At 36.6% G+C, this 17,233-nt stretch overlaps 4 protein-coding genes across 7 annotated transcripts in view; 3 read left to right on the forward strand and 1 right to left on the reverse strand.

Annotated features, from left to right (window-relative positions):
* LOC102654964 overlaps positions 1 to 8,522 on the forward strand; it is a 26,095-nt gene extending 17,573 nt beyond the window's left edge. Inside the window, exons 4-5 of one of the 3 annotated variants that reach the window (XR_003305973.1) lie at positions 2,091 to 2,505; positions 8,420 to 8,522. Coding sequence is in view for 1 of the 3 variants with exons in the window: in XM_006558526.3 (XP_006558589.1) it covers positions 2,091 to 2,249 (159 nt within the window). In the remaining 2 variants the exon portion in view is untranslated. Of the gene's footprint in view, positions 1 to 1,726; positions 1,898 to 2,090; positions 3,747 to 8,419 lie in introns of those variants that run through there. The other 2 variants (XR_003305974.1, XM_006558526.3) reach the window with 2 other exon arrangements.
* Positions 1 to 12,383, reverse strand: part of LOC100577569 — a 13,114-nt gene extending 731 nt beyond the window's left edge. The window contains exons 1-14 of one of the 2 annotated variants that reach the window (XM_006558531.3): positions 11,793 to 12,383; positions 11,307 to 11,447; positions 11,046 to 11,179; positions 10,659 to 10,899; positions 10,407 to 10,520; positions 9,766 to 9,986; positions 8,808 to 9,020; positions 8,353 to 8,590; positions 7,596 to 7,879; positions 7,211 to 7,526; positions 6,663 to 7,139; positions 5,482 to 5,612; positions 535 to 686; positions 148 to 419 (exon numbers count right to left, since the gene is read on the reverse strand). In XM_006558531.3, the coding sequence (XP_006558594.3) occupies positions 148 to 419; positions 535 to 686; positions 5,482 to 5,612; positions 6,663 to 7,139; positions 7,211 to 7,526; positions 7,596 to 7,879; positions 8,353 to 8,590; positions 8,808 to 9,020; positions 9,766 to 9,986; positions 10,407 to 10,520; positions 10,659 to 10,899; positions 11,046 to 11,179; positions 11,307 to 11,442 (2,929 nt within the window). In that variant the 5' untranslated portion in view covers positions 11,443 to 11,447; positions 11,793 to 12,383. Of the gene's footprint in view, positions 1 to 147; positions 420 to 534; positions 687 to 5,481; positions 5,613 to 6,662; positions 7,140 to 7,210; positions 7,527 to 7,595; positions 7,880 to 8,352; positions 8,591 to 8,807; positions 9,021 to 9,765; positions 9,987 to 10,406; positions 10,521 to 10,658; positions 10,900 to 11,045; positions 11,180 to 11,306 lie in introns of both variants that reach the window. The other variant, XM_026444751.1, reaches the window with a different exon arrangement.
* A 1,711-nt stretch (positions 12,384 to 14,094) lies between these two features.
* Positions 14,095 to 15,594, forward strand: LOC410103 (partner of Y14 and mago). The gene is made up of 3 exons (XM_003249277.4): positions 14,095 to 14,354; positions 14,631 to 14,727; positions 14,792 to 15,594. Exons 1-3 carry the CDS (start codon positions 14,324 to 14,326, stop codon positions 15,315 to 15,317), a joined length of 654 nt encoding a protein of 217 aa, XP_003249325.1. The 5' UTR covers positions 14,095 to 14,323; the 3' UTR covers positions 15,318 to 15,594.
* A 162-nt stretch (positions 15,595 to 15,756) lies between these two features.
* Positions 15,757 to 17,051, forward strand: LOC410102 (GATA zinc finger domain-containing protein 1). Its single transcript, XM_393590.7, has 3 exons — positions 15,757 to 16,318; positions 16,404 to 16,606; positions 16,721 to 17,051. The coding sequence occupies exons 1-3, from the start codon at positions 16,043 to 16,045 to the stop codon at positions 16,932 to 16,934; spliced, it is 693 nt and encodes a 230-aa protein (XP_393590.2). The 5' UTR covers positions 15,757 to 16,042; the 3' UTR covers positions 16,935 to 17,051.
* Positions 17,052 to 17,233: the final 182 nt, after the last annotated feature.

Genomic DNA, 17,233 nt, shown 5'->3' on the forward strand with positions numbered 1-17,233 from the left:
GAATTGTGAACACCTGTGCTTTCGAGCGTTAGAAATCGAACAAAAATAAAATATATACAAAAGAAATATATAATAAATATATAAAATATCCAATAATATATATACAATAATTTTTCTACGTATATATATATATATATATATATTAACTTTTAATGGCGTCCCAAATTGGAATTCGATATCTCCTTAACGTGATCGTCCCCATTATGGAATCTATCGATGAATTGAAAGAGGACAACGAGTTCGAGTCGCAGGTGTTGCAAGAAGAAAACTGCCTCCTCAACGCGTCGCGTATCAAAGTATCGTGCATTTCTTGTATCTCCTTCTCGAGCTGCTTTTGATGCTCGGCGATGATTCGCCGCTCCCTTATTTCCGGCGATAATGGCCGTGGGGGACGTGAATCCGGGAGATCCGTCTCCGGCCTGGAGCGAACAAAAGCGAATCTATTATGCGTCGGGAGAGGGGGGAGGAATCAAAGGAAAACCGCACCCCATTAACGAAGCTTCGAAACTTGCATCCTCTTAGAGACAGTCGTACCTCGGCCTATAAACCTGCCTCGGCGAGTCGGATGTGTACGCGCTTCCAGTCTTCCTCGAGCGACGAGAGAATTCCCTGGCCACGCGTTGCACCGCGTCCAACACGACCACCCGCTCCTCTCGTGGCAAAAAGGCGGCCGCTTCTTGCACGATCTGTGATCAGGAAAAATTATTTCTCTCTGTGTTTTAGAGAAGAAACGGATTCGGTTTAATTAAGATGGATAGATAAAAAAGAAAGGAGAAAGAGACGTTTCTAAGCGTTGTCCATTTTCTGAGGTGTTCGAAAAGAAAGGAGGGAGAGAGGGAATATTTGATAAATCGAGCACGCTGAAATCTGCGAAGGAGAGAATGACTGGGATGCAGAGAGATCGGGTTTGGCGGGTTTCAGTCAGGATTAAACTTAGTTTCGAAGCGCAAAACGCATTTTCCATAAGCATAAGGGGAGGGTGAATCGCTCCTTAAGTAGAAAGTTAGCTGGCAAATGGAGGATGGAGGCGAGGAGAGGAGGAGCCTCACACAGCTCCTCGAGGCGAGAGGGCAAAGTAAATACGCGTTCACTTTTTCCCTTTTCATTCGCTTTCGGTGGGTCTGGAAATATGATACATGCATATTCGGGATGCCAGGAACACGTAGTGTCGTCTTCTTGCCTCATCTTTCGAGGCAGAGTACATCGAAATATATATATGAGGGAGAATCGCTATTCTATTCTAATCAAATGATTCGAATAGCAAATAAAAAAGCCTGTCTATTCGAAGAATTATGGAGTTCGATTTCGCGTCGAGGAGAACTTGAACTTCGAATCGAAGATAAAATTACGCCAGAGAACAATATTTGCGCGCGGAAATTAAATGAAATTAACGATTAAGCGCCGAGGTACTCGCGAAAATAAAAATATAAAAATTGAGGAAAATAAAAAAAAGGATAACGTTCTTTCCTTTTTCCTCTATTTATCTGTAATAGAAATTTAACAAAGTTAAATCGAGATTCTCTTCGAGAGCATCGAAGTTTTATTCAATTAGAAAAGTGATTCCACGTTTCACCCACGATAAAATCTCTTTCTTTCGAGAAACTTATTATCCGCGATAACAATAGCGAAAAGTCGAAGAAATAACAAATGTTATTTTTTTTAAATCGGATTATTGTCGAAATAAAAAATAAGATAAAATAAAACGAGATCTTTCTTTCTCTGAAAGAGAGAAATGCGGACAGGAGAATGCTTTGTGCCGCGTCGTACGAAGTTTGGAAAGCTTTGAAGACGTAACCGAACTGTCCACCGTCTCGCGGGAGGCCAGAACGAGTAAAGAATCGAACGTCGTTTTGTTCGAAGGAGGAACGGATACTGGAACGATGAGAACATTAATCGGGTAAGTAACAATCGAAACTGTACAAGGGAATTCCAATTGCTAACTGTTCCAGAAAATCGGACACGGTTTCATCGATTTTGTTCACGAATCCCTTATACCGTCTAATATGAACCGAAATATCCAACCGAATTGTCCTTTCGCAACGAATTTGAATTTTTAATTTCGTCCATGTGATTTTTCTTTTCTTTTTCAGAATGGAAGATCCACGAATCCGAGACAATTGAGGAGAGAGGAGAGATTTTCCGGGGGAAAATATGGTTGGCAGGCAGGATCGAAAATGGGCGGGCAAGTTACTTGGTTAGCTCGGTGTTACTTCATCCGAGGAAAAGAGGATCGAAGAATTTCTCGGTGAATGGCGTTAGTCGAGGAAAATAGGATCTCCCAGGATCGTGGCTGACGAAAAATTTGGTCGTCGCTGGTTTCACAGATATCGACAAGGGAGGATTGGCCCCCAACGTCCAACGTTCCTGGCTGACACCTATTAGGATTGCTTTAACTGGGGATCCTCCCACGAATGCTGAAACGTTTAAGGCCGTCCAAAGACTACGCTAACCTTCGAGGAAATCCCTTTGAATCCCGATGAAATCTCGTCTGTTTCGGGAAGCCAGGTGAGCGAGGGAAGGGGCGATTTTTTTCTTAATGCGTGACCGAGAAAAAGAGAACAAATTTTCAATCCACTTTTTAAGCGCGAAATGTTCGCGTTCTCCAATTTGCATTTCTGTTCCTTCGCTGACTTTGTCTCTTTGGTTGAAGTTTTTATTATGCAAAGAAATCGAAGTTGAATTCATCATTTGATGAATCGTGTCCAATGATTTGTGATTTTCTAGGGTTTTTATTTTATCGTTATTAAAACACTCCCTCGACGAAATGTCTATCTTTTCAATCCTTCCGTTCTGATTTTCCACATTGAAGCAATTGTAGCGGATTTATTTTCCATCGGATGATTTTATTTCCATCTACGTAAAAATCGATGTTGTCGAAAATGTTTCCGTATATAATAGTAATGGGATCGATTCGATTGTAAATATTTTAATTCGATATAGGCTTGATTGAAAATTGCTAACGATTTTTTATCGCGAAAGAGTTGTATTATATCGAAATAAAAATAGCACGTATCAATTGTTATCGAAATATTTTGTATTTTATTTTGTATATACTTTTACTTCCAATTCGACTCAAGAAGCCATACCACAATTTTCTTCTATAGTAATTCACACGTTTTGTATATATTTTTAATTTCGCATTCGCGATAAAAACATATAATAAAATTAAATTACAGCTCGAACTATTCCGTTTCTTGTTCATTCAAAATGATTAAATTCTCCAACGAGAAGATTATATTTTTATCAAACTGTCTGTACAAACTGTAAGTAAGTAAATACGTGTTTTGCAAGAGCATCGTTCCCATCGCTACTACTACTTCTTGTACTAGCATCGTTGTGGCAACTCTCCTCTTCGTTATTACGGTAACACGATCCTTTGAAGTAACGTCGCAACCCGATTTTATGATCTCTCCTTAAACCGAGGTTTCACTTCGCAGTTTCTCGTCCCCGGCTTTCCCGAAGCATTAAACCGGATTTTCAAACTGCCGGTTGAAAATGCAAGAAAAACGGAAGTCGTCCTTCCGCGCGGAAGATTAAGGGGCGCGCTTCGTAAAAAGCGGCCATCTTTTTTAAACGCGTCCTTTGATTACGCTCGCAATCAAGCTTAATCTTGGAAGCCGCGGAACGTTCGAACTTTCGAACCCCTCCTCCCTCGAAAATAATAAGTCTGGGTTAATTAACAATTGCTACTACACGCTTGAATAAGCGAACAACTTCGTTAAAGATATTAAACGAGCGCAACATCAAGATATAATGGAAAAAATGATGCCCCGGTTTCAATTACAACAGCGTTAACGCACGCTGAATAAGTTCTCTCATGGAAAATTATTTTTCCGATTATTATAGTACCTCTTTTTTTATGTGTATATAATTTATGGTTTCGTATGTCTTTAAATTGTTGTATCGTAATCAAGTTATTGTTAAATTCTCTCTTTGATTCCGTTCGATAATTCATTCTGGTTTAAAATTGATAAAGTATTTGCCCCGCAAATTCGTTCCTCCTATAAAATTATGCGAATGTAAATGAATAAAATAATGTAAAAACAGTATTGTTCGAAATTAAATATAAAAAAATGTGTCAAAAATGAATTTTACAATTAATTTTTCTATTATTTTCCAGACGAAAATACTTTAATATATATTTTTTTATAATTTTAATCGATATATTACGCGTACATACATATTAATTATTTAGCTCAATGTAAAGTTATTTCGAAAAAAAATTCAATCGTATTTCCAAAACTATTTTTTTTAAAATCCTTTTTATTTTTTACAAAAAAAAAGAACGAAACAAAACAAAATAACCGTTGGTTATTTCATGTTAAGAATAAAATTCATAAAATATGAATTGTACGCGTTTTTCGTCGCTGGAAAAAAATAGAAAAAAAAAAACAATAAAACAAAAAAAAGGATATTTTTAATCCCTCGTATCTCGAAACGATCGCGCGATTTCTCCTCGATTTTGCCCCTCGATTTCTGTTCCGTTTTGCCAAAATGTTTCACGCGATATTTAATAAATAATAATAATAATAATAATAAAAAAGAATAAAAGAGTGAGTGATTTAATACACAGCGTCCCATTAACGCTTATTCGCGGCCCGATTAAAAGTCAATTTATATTCGTCGGAGATTCATGCGAACGGAAAAGAGGAACGATCGGGTCTCTTAAACAGCGACGTGTGAGCGACGTTTAATTCTCGTTGTCAAGAAAGAAGTTTCCTGGAGGGAGATAAACGTTCCTTCCACCCTATCACACACACACACACAAATACACATATCTTTTCTTTCTTTTTTTTTTTCATTTTTCTCGTACATGACTTGGAGTCTCATCCAATCAATTCCTCTCATATCGCATTAATCGCGATTAAAGGAGTTAGTCGATCCTAACACGGTTATCAGCGTCCCTATTAAATCGACTACCACTCAATCTATATATATATACACACATAGATAGATGTAAGAGTAATGGGTGACGTGACAAGGAAGAAGCGGATCGTCGGAAATGGCAGAACTCGAGCAGCCAAGTCTTGCGAACTCCTTGCGAGTTCCGCCTCTCTCGATATTATTGTCGATTCGACGTGGTGAATCCCCAAACGTGTTCCCAACGCATTGGCCGCGTACCACTGCGAAATTACTGTCCTGGAATTGCCTTCCGTGCACCGGAAATCCGTGCTCGTCTAATCTAATGAAACTGCGCGAACTGTGTGTAATTAAGGTGGGTCGCGTTTGCGGAATGAAAGCCGAAACTCCAAACCCGGGCAAACAGTGGAAACGCGAAGGAGGACGCGAGTTTTGGAAATTATTATCCAAACTGGACCTGTATATATATATATCAAGAGAATCAATCAATCAGAAGCTTGAACGCTCTGCTTTCAATCTCATTATTTTCAAATTACTCGATACAAAGAAATGTACTTTCGATTCCTAGAAGGAAGCTCGAAAAGAAATGGGGAGAGGAAAAAGTTTGGTGGAGAGACTTACCCTGAATTTGCCGAGGGAGACGATGGCGGAGATTAGATCGCCGGGGCCGCGGTGGCGGGCTCGGGATCTGCTCATCGACGCGACATACGTCAAAGGGCTGGCATCCCTCAATTCCGCGTGTCCTGCAACGCCTAACAAAAATATTGATCTTGCTTGGCTGTCCACTGTACTGTAGGTGGTACGCGTGCCTCGCCTTACGTAAAACGCCGTTGCGCCAGAAATTTGCCTACGTCATCGAACCGGGGGACGTTGATTTAAAACGCGATAACCCCGTCCTCCGAGGTATTTCCACCTCGAATTTCCACGTCGCGTATGATATATCCCCCTCCTCCTCGCGTCAACGTAAATCTTTGTCACTTCCGCCCGTTTAGCCTCGGAACACCCGGACGAGCAACACAACTCCTCGCTCAATTTTTAATGCCGAGCACGTTTAGTCATTTAGTGCGCGATCACGGCTGGATAGGTTTGTAAAAAAAGGAAAGAATTTATATGTATATATATATATATATATATATATAGGACTTTAGCAAGCTTTGGTAAAAGTATCTCGATTTCGAAAAACTCGTAGTGGTTAAATGATCACGTAAAATCTTCGTTGAGAGAAAGAAAAGAAAGAGAAAAATAAAGATTGATATTTAATATTTTTCGTTCTCTTTTCCTTTTTTTTTTTAATTATTTTATACGAACAAAGCCTCTTTCATTCCGGGGAAAACCGAATATTGATAAAAATTTTGCCATTGGGATTTTTCTCTTTTTTTTTTTTTTGGACGGATACTACGGTATCGGCTTTTTTTCTCGTCGATTCTCGGCCAGGATAAATACTCGCGTATATATATATATATATATATATGTATATACAACTGGGAAATAATTAATTTCACTCGATGTTGCTTCATTCGTAAGAAGCTCGGATATTTTCGAGCAAGCACAAACTAGAATTTGCCCGTGAAAACAAGAACTCGGAGGGGGAGGGGGTGGAATCTAATTAATTTTCTAAAACTCAAACACCCAAATACGTAATACCTTATTATACTTACTTACTATACAATACAAGTTTCCATCGAATGGAACGTAATAATGGAAGCGGTAAAGTTTGTTTAAGCTGTGCTCGCTAATTTATCGCGTCAAGTTTTAGCTGGCAATTCCTTCTTCCTTCACTCTTCCTTCCCTTTTTATCTTACCATTATTGTAGCCAGATGGTTTTTGCGACCCCGTCAGGGAATCGAATAACTCGCTGGCTCTGGAATATACGCTGCTCCTCCTCCTCCTCGCGATCGTGCTGACGCTTCTAACCTTGCTCCACGTCGTGAACGAGCTCGGCCCTTTGTTCCCCGCGAACGTTAGGTCGAATTTAATCGCTCGATCCCTGGGAAGGAAAATCAACCGCAAAGAATCGCCGGAACGCTCGATCATCCCCGCCATATTCTCGGCCCAACGCCACCCCTTGGACAGATGATCCACGATCCCGTTCCCGGGCGTAATCTCCCCCATCACGACAGATTTGCAAAACATCGACAACGATCCCATCTCGCCCCGGTAAACTTGTTCCCTCCTCTTCCACGAGGCGGCCAACCAACCGTGCTCGCGAGTGCCGTTGAAAAGATTGTTCAAGTACGGGCGTAGGACAGGATCGAGGATCTTTCGATCGTTCTCCACCCCTTGAAACGAAATTTTTTAATTTATTTGAAAAGAAGAACGTTTCTTCACGAAGAATTATTCTTATCCTTACCGAAGTGTAGCCAATGTAGAAGCATCTTGGTCATCTCAGGCGTCGACTCCAAATCCGTGTTGACAGTCTCTCGATCCATCCTAACGGCATCGATTAAAAGTCCAACAGAGCAGTCGAATTGACTGGTCGTGTTGTAATAATGCCTGTTCCTTCTCGCGTAACCATGATCGTGGATTCGAGTGTTTCGTTCCAGGTGAATCTGATCCCAAGCCTGCGTCGAAACTAGCCTCAACAGGAACACGAGACTTTCCACGTGTTCCGTGGCGCAATACGATACGAGTTCCGGCAAGTTGGAATAGCGATTATCCGAATTGTCCTACGTGTAAAGCCAAGTATTCTCTCTCTTTCTCTCTCTCTCTCTGTTATCGAAATTCCTGTAATATACCTGTAACAAAGCGTCCCTAGCGGCCAAAGCTTGTCCCACGATCATGCTCAGATACTCGAATTGCCTCTCGCTGTACCCGTGATAATCGTCGTCGATCCTCGATCCTCTTCCGCGCTGAGAGGCGACGATCTCGCGCCATCTGAGGATAAGCTCGTTCTCCATGAGGTCGAGGGGCCTGGCAACGCCACGCGTGATCGAGAAGGAGGAAGAGTGAAGCGTTTCCAAGTAAGATTGCAAGGAACGGCAATCGGAGGCGTAAGAATCTTCTCGATGCGGTATTCCACCTTTCGTTAAATAAAATCGGGAATCGAAACTTTTTCCAATCTCTCCTTTAATTAAATCGCGCCGCGATTAAACAACAACAATCACAGTGTGTGTGTATATGTATGTGTACAAAGCGTGTCGCGAAATGGAACGAGCGAAGCGGGATGAAAAACGGCAATGCGATCGAGGCGTGTCGTCGAAACAGCTTATACGAATGCAATACAAATTGCCGATACGTTCAACGGCCGCGATAATAGCACGTGTCGTTATCCTCACTAATTAAGAATTTCCATGGAAACCAGACGATTACGTTCCGTTTCGTTTCCACGCGTGTCGTCGACTGGCCCCGAGATTATTGATTGTATTTATCTGTATCGAGAAATGAACGAAGGGAGAAAAAAAAGAAGGAAAGAAAGAAAAGAGATTGGAAAATCGTAGGGGGAGAGTAAAAGGGAAGGGGTTCTTCTAATACGCTTCCCTTTCAATTACCTACCTCTCGCGCATTGCAGCATCACGTTGCAGCGCGGATAAAGGTAACACCTCAAGTTCTGGCGTTTCAGAGCAGCGACCAACTCGTCCAACGCTAATAGAACGTGACGCGAGAGGGTATCGGGCGCCCAGCTCGTCAACGGATCCGGCCCCCCCCTTTCCAGCCTCCAACGGTGCACGGTTCTCAATATGTGTCTGGAAACTACTCGTAGACGCGCTTCTGACGATGCTGCACCGTTCACCTAAGAAAATTACATATCCACGATCACAGCCCTTTCCTTCGAGATGAATTTTCATGATTTCGAATGATTCTCGAACGAGGAGGGAAGGAAAGAAGGTAAGAAAAAGGAAAGAGAGATATATATACGCATCAAGGGAGGGAAAAAAAGGAATAGAAGGAGAAAGATCGAAGAAATCGAAACTGTGCGTGTTAAAGATTAATTTGCAAAAGAATCAAACCTTCGGTTTCGTCGATGAATTCAAACTGCTCCCTTCCCTTCGTAACTCGTACAAAATTTCGAGGAGCACGGATTCGGTGAGGGAAGGCACGCTGTCGGAGGCGTAGTGCTGGCTCATAATTTTCTCGGCTGCCGGGACACGTACCCTCCAGAGGGTTGCTCGGTTCTCGCAACGTGCGCCGGAACACGGGCCAACGGCCACCGCGTACATACCCTGGAACAAACAGACGACAAACAGATGACGCGAAACGAACGGATCTGTATTCTTTCAGGGAAGAATAATTGGCACGAGAAATCAAGTCTTTTTAACATAAGATTCGTTTAAAATAAAAAAGAGATCGCGTATACCGACCAATTATATTATTTATTGGCAAATTGTATTCTCATTTGGTTTATATTATTATGTTAGATTGGAATTTGATCGTGGCCAGGGATGATAAAAGAGCGAAGGTTGTTGCGATACTTATCTATGAGGATGAAGAGCGTGAAATAGAATTTCTCAGAAGAGCTCTCGAGACTTTTCGCGGATAAGGGATTCCGCATATTGGAAACAAGTGCACTCGAACAAGTTGCACCATCTCGTTCAAAGAAATCTACGCGATTCACGTTTTTTGTTTTTTTTTTTATCGCCAAGCTTGATGGAAAGCATCAAGCGTTCTCTCCCCCTTTTTTTTTCCTTTTTAATTCCATCGTTTGTCTACAATACCGATACAATAAGATTAATCGATGCTCTAATTACGTGACGCATGCTCGTGAAACAAAGAGAGAGAGAAAGAGAGAGTCGATAAACTTCACTAGTTTTCGATATACTCGCTTGTATTATATTCGCGAATTGGAGCGAGACAAGTGGCGGAGAACAGATGAATCGACGAACGAGAAATCGATCGATCGGGATGAATCGATCGGTCGTGAGGGAAGAAAATAAGATATAATGAAAGCGAACGATTATCAACACTCACGCTTTGCGCCGCTGTGTAATGAAGGAGAGCGTCGCAGTGATAGAGGGGTATTCGTTGAGGGTAATCCGTTGAACAGGGCCACGACGACAATCCGATCCCGATTAACAGTCTAACCTCGACCTCGCGAGACTTGACACCGTCCACGACGATTCTGAGCAATATCCCTTCGCTGTCTTCGATCATGGCCACTCGATCACACCTCCTCGATTCCTCCAAAATACCTGCAAATATTATTCCGTTTATCATTAAAGGAACCAAAAGAAATCAGATTAGATTGATCCTCCCATTTTCTAAATCCTTTACAGTTATTAAACAACGTGTTGCTGATTTATTGAATCGAATTATTACTGTGTATTTGATTATGTACAAAGGGATAAAGAAAGGGAATGGTTTGGAGACACTTTCGAGTCAAACTAAAAATGTATTAAGTTGATAAAGTATCCGAAACAAAGAATTGAGTGGATAAAAGAGAGATTTCGAAACAGAGATGTAGTGTTTGTTGACCGAGGAAAAAGGAGAAAGGAAAAGAAAAGGTAAAAGGCGGAGGTAATGTTTGTTAAAATCCTTTTAAATTTTATTCAAGTCGCGATTTAAACTGGCGAAATTAAAACGTTTGTTGGGATAAATGTATTCCACGTTACCTGGCCCGTAGAATATCCGGCAATGATCCGGCTGTTTCAATATTTTATCGAGGATATCGGCCTCGACCACTTGACCGGGTGAAACACAAATTCTGTCATCTTCCGTATCGGTATCTGAAATCAATGCCACTTTTCTCTATCTAATCCCCACCTATCCCACACTGGACGAGATTCCAGACGCATTCCACTCTTATGGAATGTACAAGTATGTACACACGAATCCTTTAAATAGTTTATTGGAGTGGAAAATACCTTGTTTGATAGATGCGGCCAATAAATTTGCCAATCTCGCTTTCACGAGATCCCTTCTCAACCTTCCCGCAACGTCCACATACTCCCTCCAAATTTCCTTAGCACCTATCCCAAGTATCTTTAAATGAACGAAGCCAGGCAAGGATGCATCCTCCTCGACCCGCACGCTCGAATCGAATTCTTGCTCTGGATTTGAACTCGATAATGCATCTATCCGTAAAAGATACTCGAACCTGAGTCGCTGAGGTGAGGAGGGAAGAGAAAGAAAAGAAATAAGAACAATTCGAAAAATACAGATTCCATTCTGACATTTCTATAATTTTTCCACGAGTTATTATTACGAGTGATTTACCTTTAGCAATTTTTATTTCCACTGCTTTTATTTACCTTTATTCGTCGTGGCTCGTTCAACGAAACGAGGAACATGGACGAGAATCTTGGATCGAGATCGCTCGCGCCCCGCATCAAACGTTGGACCAATTTTTCCACGGTGGCTTCGATCGCAGAGGCGTTAGAAACGTCTGCAATTGAACACATTTAACATTGAAAAATGTTTCTTCGTGAGGATTTTGTGATTATCGTGTATATTCGATATATATGTAGAGAGAGAGAGAGAAAAAAAATAAAACTTATCGAGAAATTATTCACCGTTTTCAGCCTCCTCGACCAGTTTACGGAAATATGTGTTCAGGTTGCACAGCTGACCTTTGGTGAAAGTAAGCCTCGTGGCCATTAATCGAATACCACCCTTCTTGCACGATGATCTGCTAGGTGCACAGCCCATTTTCTCTGTTGAAAGACGAAAAAAATTACGAAAAATTAATATTATCGTTATAAACTCGTATCGATAATAACTTCCTTAATTAATCAATTATTAATTATTTTCCCATATAACGTTTTCTATTAAATCGGATGGTTTAAAATCATTTGTAAAACTAATTCGAAGAAATTCCGATAAGTAAGTACAGTATACTTCACTTTTTCTTTTAAATAGATTCTTTTAAATTCTTATCTCATATCTCGTACGAAGTTTGAACACACAACACAGAGTGTACAAATTTCGCAACGAATTTTTATCGAACGTTAAGAGGAACGGATTCATTCGAATTTATCTTTACATTACGTATTACGTACCTCTGGAACGAGAATGAAGTCACGGGCATAGATTCACGGCAAATACTGAACGAACACCGTGTCACGGAGTTAAAGCTACCGAGTGACGTTTCCATCCCATCCGGAAAGATATTGACACTTTGCGATCGTACAGTGTAAATATACCGAATGTCAATTATTATTCGAGCAGCAGATCGACTAACAATACCATCACAGAGTTCGGCCGCTGGAATTACTTCCGATCCTGATTGTGTGTACTTAACTTCCGCTCCTATGAACGTGTATCCGTTGCCCCCCTGTCCATTATACTGTCATTACGATGTAATCAAATTAATTGCACGTACACACGACTTAGAATTCACTCTTTGAACGAAACGAAAAAAAAGAAAAAAAAAAATTTATTAAATTTATTATAATTGGGGGAATATTAGGGAATATTACGATAAATGTGTAAAAAATGTTAAAAAGACGATGTTTGAATGTAAAAAAGGATATATATTGATGAGTTTTTTCAATTGTATAAGATTTATTGTTATTTATATGTATCCATATCTTTTTACTTGTATGATCGTTGATATTAACTAATGTTGTTTGCATATAATATTTAATTATTATGATTAATTATTGTTATTATTATTATTATTATTATTATTATCATCATCATCGTCATCATTATTAATAGAATAATTTGTTTAGTTTATTTGAAATAAAAAAATTTAATCTCTACGTTTAAAATAAAAATGAATGAATTTTTTTAATTCCCTCTAATTTCATCTTAATGCCTCCAATCTCTTTAAATCTCTTTCTCAACAAAAAAGTTATTTAAAATTTGATTATATTAGATATTAATTATAATATATATTATAAAATATTAAACTTATATAATGTTTCAAAATCCTTTGCTGAATCAGATTTTTATTCATTCAAATCTCACCATTGTCGCTAAACGATATATCACGTCAAAACACTGGCATAATATATTATAGATATTACGCTTTGTAAAGTTATTATTCTAGATACATATTGTAAAATATATATATTGAAAAAATAAGATTTTTATTTTTTTTTATATTAAATATTAAGATATATATATATATTTTTATGTATATTTTTTTTAAAAAAAGAAATGACAAAAATACTTAATTAACAATATTTAATTAAATCCTATTGACTGTGATCATTCGTAAAATAAAGACAAAGAGAGCAAATAGTAGAAAAAACACAGAGATAGAGTAAAAATAGGACATGTAGCGCCATCTCTGAAGTGACGCAAAACTAAGAAAAAGGAAAGCAATAGTACAAAGAAGGATAGAAAATAGTACGAGAAAGGGACTGTCAGTGCCATCTGTTGAGCGCCAGTAATAAGTGATAAAGTAAAAATGGGACATGTAGCGCCATCTCTGAAGTGACGCGAAACTAAGAAAAAGGAAAGCAATAGTACAAAGAAGGATAGAAAATAGTACGAGAAAGGGACTGTCAGTGCCATCTGTTGAGCGCCAGTGATAATAGTGATAGAGTAAAAATAGGACATGTAGCGCCATCTCTGAAGTGACGCGAAACTAAGAAAAAGGAAAGCAATAGTACAAAGAAGGATAGAAAATAGTACGAGAAAGGGACTGTCAGTGCCATCTGTTGAGCGCCAGTGATAAATGATAGAATAAAAATAGGACATGTAGCGCCATCTCTGAAGTGACGCGAAACTAAGAAAAAGGAAAGCAATAGTACAAAGAAGGATAAAAAATAGTACGAGAAAGGGACTGTCAGTGCCATCTGTTGAGCACCAGTGATAAGTGATAGAGTAAAAATGGGACATGTAGCGCCATCTCTGAAGTGACGCGAAACTAAGAAAAAGGAAAGCAATAGTACAAAGAAGGATAGAAAATAGTACGAGAAAGGGACTGTCAGTGCCATCTGTTGAGCGCCAGTGATAACTACGTAAGATAAAATAAAATTATAGACAGGAAACGGAATAAAAATGATATCTTACAGAATTTTGTATTCGTATTAATAAACATACGACTTAATATGTTTAAATAACATATTGATATAGCAATTGTTTTTAATATTATAATTATTTTTTTATACTGAATCGATAATCGCTTGTGATAAAAAATGATAACGAAATGCTATGATATAAAAAAGCATTGCACGTTTATTGTACATATCATCTGTGATTTTTAATCTTAACTGAATATTATATCGATAATATTGAAAACTATTAAAATGATAACGGATTTATTAAGAAATGCTCTCACAATCTAATTAATCTTTTTTTTTAAATTAATATTAAAAAAAAATTCTGTTTACTTTCAATAAATATTACGTAAAATGATCATCAGTTATGAACTAAAATTTATCTTAAGAATATTATTAAAATAACTACATAGTAGCGACATCTTACATCTACAGAATTATACACTAATTGTTATTTTCAAGACAGCATATTTCTGAAGTGTTGAGGTCCTCACGATCGCAAAATGGCACGCGGATAGTAAGAATTATCAAGAAATATAATAAAAAATATACACGGCGAACGATCGTACTGAATAACGATGGCGTCGGCTTACATTAAAGATGAACAAGGTGATAAATTTCATTTTATTTAATTATTTAATTTATTTTAACTATTGAATTATTTATAACCTGTAAATGTATTTATAACATGTAAACAACCTCCATTTCACGATAGTTAAGTTTTAATATTTACCTATCTTCAAATTTTTAATAAATATTAAAAATTGCAATAAGAAATACATGATATCTTGAATAAAATCTAATGCAAATAATATAATAAATGTATTTAAAAGATATATTTATGTTCATTCATAAAATTAATTTTTATTACAAATTTTTTCATAGGTGGGACATTCATTCCTGCTAGTCAACGTCCAGATGGTACATGGCGTAAACCACGTCGTGTCAAAGATGGTTATATACCACAAGAGGAAGTCCCACTGTATGCATTTATAAAAATATATTAAATTTTTCTTTTTGGTATCATATATGTCATTTCCTTTCAGATATGAAAGCAAAGGTAAACAGATAAAAAATAAACCTATATATCCAATAGGTGCAAGTCCAGAATTTATAGCAGAGCATAAAGCTAAACAGGAAGCATTACTAGCAGCAAAATCTAAAACTATTCCTGGTGCTTCAGTTAAAACAGAAGTGAAAAAGAAAAAGAAAAAAAATAAAAACAAAACAACTGAACGTATAACGGAAGAATTAGCTAAAACTACTCTTTCAGAATCAGATCAAAAGAAAGAATTATCATCACATAATAGTAAATCGCAAATCAATATAAAAACAATATCTAATAATCAAACGTCAGTTCCCAAACCAAATGTCCCAATACAATCTGAAATTTCAATACCAGATCCACAAAAAAGGTTGAAAAATTTAAGAAAAAAAATTAGAGAAATTGTAACATTGGAAGAAAAGATAAAAAATGGTTTGTTAAAAAATCCTGAGAAAGAAATACTTGATAAATTAGCAAGAAAAGCTGAAATTTCAAAAGAAATAAAACGATTAGAAGCAAGTCAATAGAAAGAAGAAGTTGAAAAAAATATATTTACTTATTCTAATGAACTATCACTTTATAGTTGTACCTAAGCAAATGTGTGTTTTTCAAATTTTTAAAAATTTTAATATGATCTTATGTAATATCACTTTCTCATCCTCTTTATACAGTAAATGTATAGCAATATAAAAATGTACATTTATATACAGAAGATAAAAATTAAATACTAATGAATTTAGTATGCTACAACATCACTATGTGAAAGACCAATCAGATTTTAATAAAAATTGTTTTTGCATATTATATGTTGTTATTTATATAATAAAAAATAAATACTCTATGTAATATTATACATATATATATATATATTTTTTTTTTCACTTAACACATTTCTTTAATTTTTACGTCACGTATGATGAAATTTCACTGAAGTACTAGGGATTTTATATGCTGGACATACTGACTAGCTTTATTTTCTCAATAGTTGCTAAAATTTTTATATTACGATATTCTATGTTTACAAGTACTGTACAAAATTCTACTTTACATAGAGTATTATACGTGAAAAATGTGAAACATTCGTACAAATATTTCAATAACACTTTCGTTTTTGTCACATTTTCGTAGTCAAGCCTTTGTACTTTTTATTCAAATGCAGATTATTGATAATTGATATACAAATTAAAAAGAACATTTCATGATTGACTATAGGTGATTAAATAATTAATAACGTTAAATTTGTTGATATTCGATGCCTCTCGGCAGTAAACCTGAATGTGTCAAGTGTGGGACTCGAGAGACCCCGCTTTGGCATTCAACCGAAGCCGGTAACCTTTGCAATGATTGCCTAGAAGAAGAAAGAACTTCCGAAGCAAATTCAAATGTAAAAAATGAAGATGAAGATAAAGGAGGGTCATTAAAACCTACTAGAAGAAGTACGAGGATTACAAGATATTGTAATTCTAAATCAATTCCACATAAAATTATACCGAAGGGTAAAGGAAGAAGAAATTTATTCAAAAAAACTGTATGTTTTTAAATTTCAAAGAATGTTAACAATTTCAAAGAAAAGAACATTTTATATTATTTTCTTTTTATTTTTCAATTTTTAGCCAGTTAAAGCGCCAACAGCTACAGCAACTCCTGTTACAAGTAATTATGTATTTTATAGAGGCACTTATTTTCAAGTAGGTGATATAGTTTCTATGCAAGATATTGATGGAGGAATTTATTATGCACAAATTCGTGGTTTACTCACAGACCAATATTGTGAAAAAAGTGCTGCTGTTACTTGGCTTTTACCTACTAGTGCAAGGTAGATTATTATAGATTATTAAAACATAAGATTAATTGTTAATTAATTGTTAATTAATTAAAATATCATAAATATAGTAAAATTATTATATTTTATATAATATATATATTATAGTCCACCACCTGATGAAGGATTTAGTCCTGAAACATATATTATAGGACCAGAAGAAGACCTTCCACGTAAATTGGAATGTATGGAATTTGTAATGCATGCTCCATCAGATTATTACAAATTAAAAAATACATCATATCCACCACCACTTACAGAAAGGGGTACTGGATATATATGGACTACACTTAGAAATGAAATTGTTACATCTAAAAAGTAAAAAGTAAATTTTTGTTTTTTAATTTATTATGAAACCTTTTATATTAATATGTATATTGATTGATTGCTTATGTATAAAGAATTTGGTGTTAAAATATAAAATAATAATTAATGTAAATATGTATAATTAATAATTTTTAAGAAATGAATGTTTGTCATGAATTATTGTAATATTTATTATATCATTTGGTTTCATACAATATAATTTTATTATTAATAAATGGAAGTAAATTACTATTAAATACAAATAAATTACCACTATCAGTAGTATATTGTTAAAAAATAATAATAGAAATGCAA

This window comes from Apis mellifera, linkage group LG13 (assembly GCF_003254395.2).
Source record: "Apis mellifera strain DH4 linkage group LG13, Amel_HAv3.1, whole genome shotgun sequence".
NCBI classification, from domain to species: Eukaryota; Metazoa; Arthropoda; class Insecta; order Hymenoptera; family Apidae; genus Apis; species Apis mellifera.

Bases quoted from the DNA above. Each gene is read 5' to 3' on its own strand.
- LOC410103 (XM_003249277.4), top strand. From the start codon at position 14,324: ATGGCGTCGGCTTACATTAAAGATGAACAAG. The intron at 14,355-14,630 runs GTGATAAATTTC...ATTTTTTCATAG, and splicing joins TTACATTAAAGATGAACAAG to GTGGGACATTCATTCCTGCT. The intron at 14,728-14,791 runs GTATGCATTTAT...ATTTCCTTTCAG, and splicing joins CCACAAGAGGAAGTCCCACT to ATATGAAAGCAAAGGTAAAC.
- LOC410102 (XM_393590.7), top strand. From the start codon at position 16,043: ATGCCTCTCGGCAGTAAACCTGAATGTGTCAAGTGTGGGACTCGAGAG. The intron at 16,319-16,403 runs GTATGTTTTTAA...TTCAATTTTTAG, and splicing joins GAAATTTATTCAAAAAAACT to CCAGTTAAAGCGCCAACAGC. The intron at 16,607-16,720 runs GTAGATTATTAT...TATATATTATAG, and splicing joins CTTTTACCTACTAGTGCAAG to TCCACCACCTGATGAAGGAT.